Source organism: Vavraia culicis, assembly GCF_000192795.1.
Source record: "Vavraia culicis subsp. floridensis unplaced genomic scaffold supercont1.138, whole genome shotgun sequence".
Lineage (NCBI taxonomy): Eukaryota > Fungi > Microsporidia > Pleistophoridae > Vavraia > Vavraia culicis.
This window is the reverse complement of record NW_007360741.1, coordinates 1-1,322: the sequence shown is the minus strand read 5'-3', so window position 1 is coordinate 1,322 and position 1,322 is coordinate 1. Positions and strand designations below refer to the sequence as shown.

The window sequence follows — 1,322 nt, the reverse complement described above, 5'->3', positions numbered from 1 at the left end:
AAACACCTTTACATTGTCGCTGTTAAACGCTCTTATCGTTCCATTTTCATAACCCAGCACAAACATTTCATCAACAACACAGAACGACGAGATTGTTTCTTTTTTATCGGATCCTATGCGTATCACTACCTCCTTGCTCTGCACATCCCATACTTCCAAATAATTGTTGCGTGATATCACCATATGACCGTTGTAATGTGATAGTATGCTTCTTTCATTTGCTAGCTCACCATTCTGTGATCTATAGATGAAGTTAGGAACAAAGTCCTCATCCATGGGGGTCGTAAAAATAGCAAGTCATAACCGGAGCGAGCATATGATTTGAACCGAGAAATAGTTAAAGTCATGCGATAGGTCAATGCTATCCTGCTGTTCCGTAAAATAAGATGTGCAGTATCATCATGGTGTGTTTGATTGAATACTGATCAAACGTGCCAATTTAAGTAATTTACCACAAATGCGTTGTACTTAATATGTCACGGTCAGTTCATCATCCTTTGGTGTTCTAAGCCATCTTAGTACGGGTTTTATGACAATGTCGGATATATCCTCGTTAAAAGTAGGTTTTACTAACGCTACCAAAATGTATTGAACAGACCATCGAAACACAGTTGAAAAAACGGGTAGCAATAAATTTATTTATTATGTAAATAGAGTTTATTAGTCCCTGACAAGTTCATTAATCACGTTTTATGTTCGGAGGAACTAAACATGGCGCATATGAATTGTAACGGAATGAACACATCTTAACGATACAAAAAGGTATCGATTGATAATATTTGATGACCAACATTTCTGATGATACCATAGTACATAGCCACTCGAATAATTACTAATTGTGGATGCAGAGAAATACCTATCTGTAACAATGCTGCTTTCGTTGCCATTCACGATGCATCTGTTATTGTTTTTGTTGCGATCAAATCATTTCTTATTGACACTGGGGTGAACATAAACTTCGGATGTTAAGATTCGCAAAACAGTTAGAATGAAGTGCACGACATTTCAAAGCACATTGTGGCACAGATGAAGGGACAATGCTCCTTCCTAATTCATTACTTGTTATCTCATAGTAAAGAAGAAATACCTGTGCCTCAAACGCCCCATGGTGTATCACATTTCTTTTTTTACCATCAATGCAAAGCATCTCTACCAGCTGTTTGTCTTTTGCCGTCTATTGCTGCATGAACGCCTACTAAATACGCTCTGCTGGCTGCAATAATGAAAAGGCCTACCCGTTCAGCTATTCGATTTCATTATAGTAACGCAATCGGTTCAATGTTCAGATCATTGTAACACAATCACTTAGATACCAGCACTTG

General features: G+C 37.7%; 1 protein-coding gene across 1 annotated transcript; it reads right to left on the bottom strand.

Moving 5' to 3' along the window:
- On the bottom strand, positions 1-276 carry VCUG_02854 (uncharacterized protein; the record flags this gene model as incomplete). The annotated part of the gene is made up of 1 exon (XM_008077501.1): positions 1-276. A coding segment is annotated over one exon (276 nt), but the record flags the coding sequence as incomplete, so codon positions are not given.
- Positions 277-1,322: the final 1,046 nt, after the last annotated feature.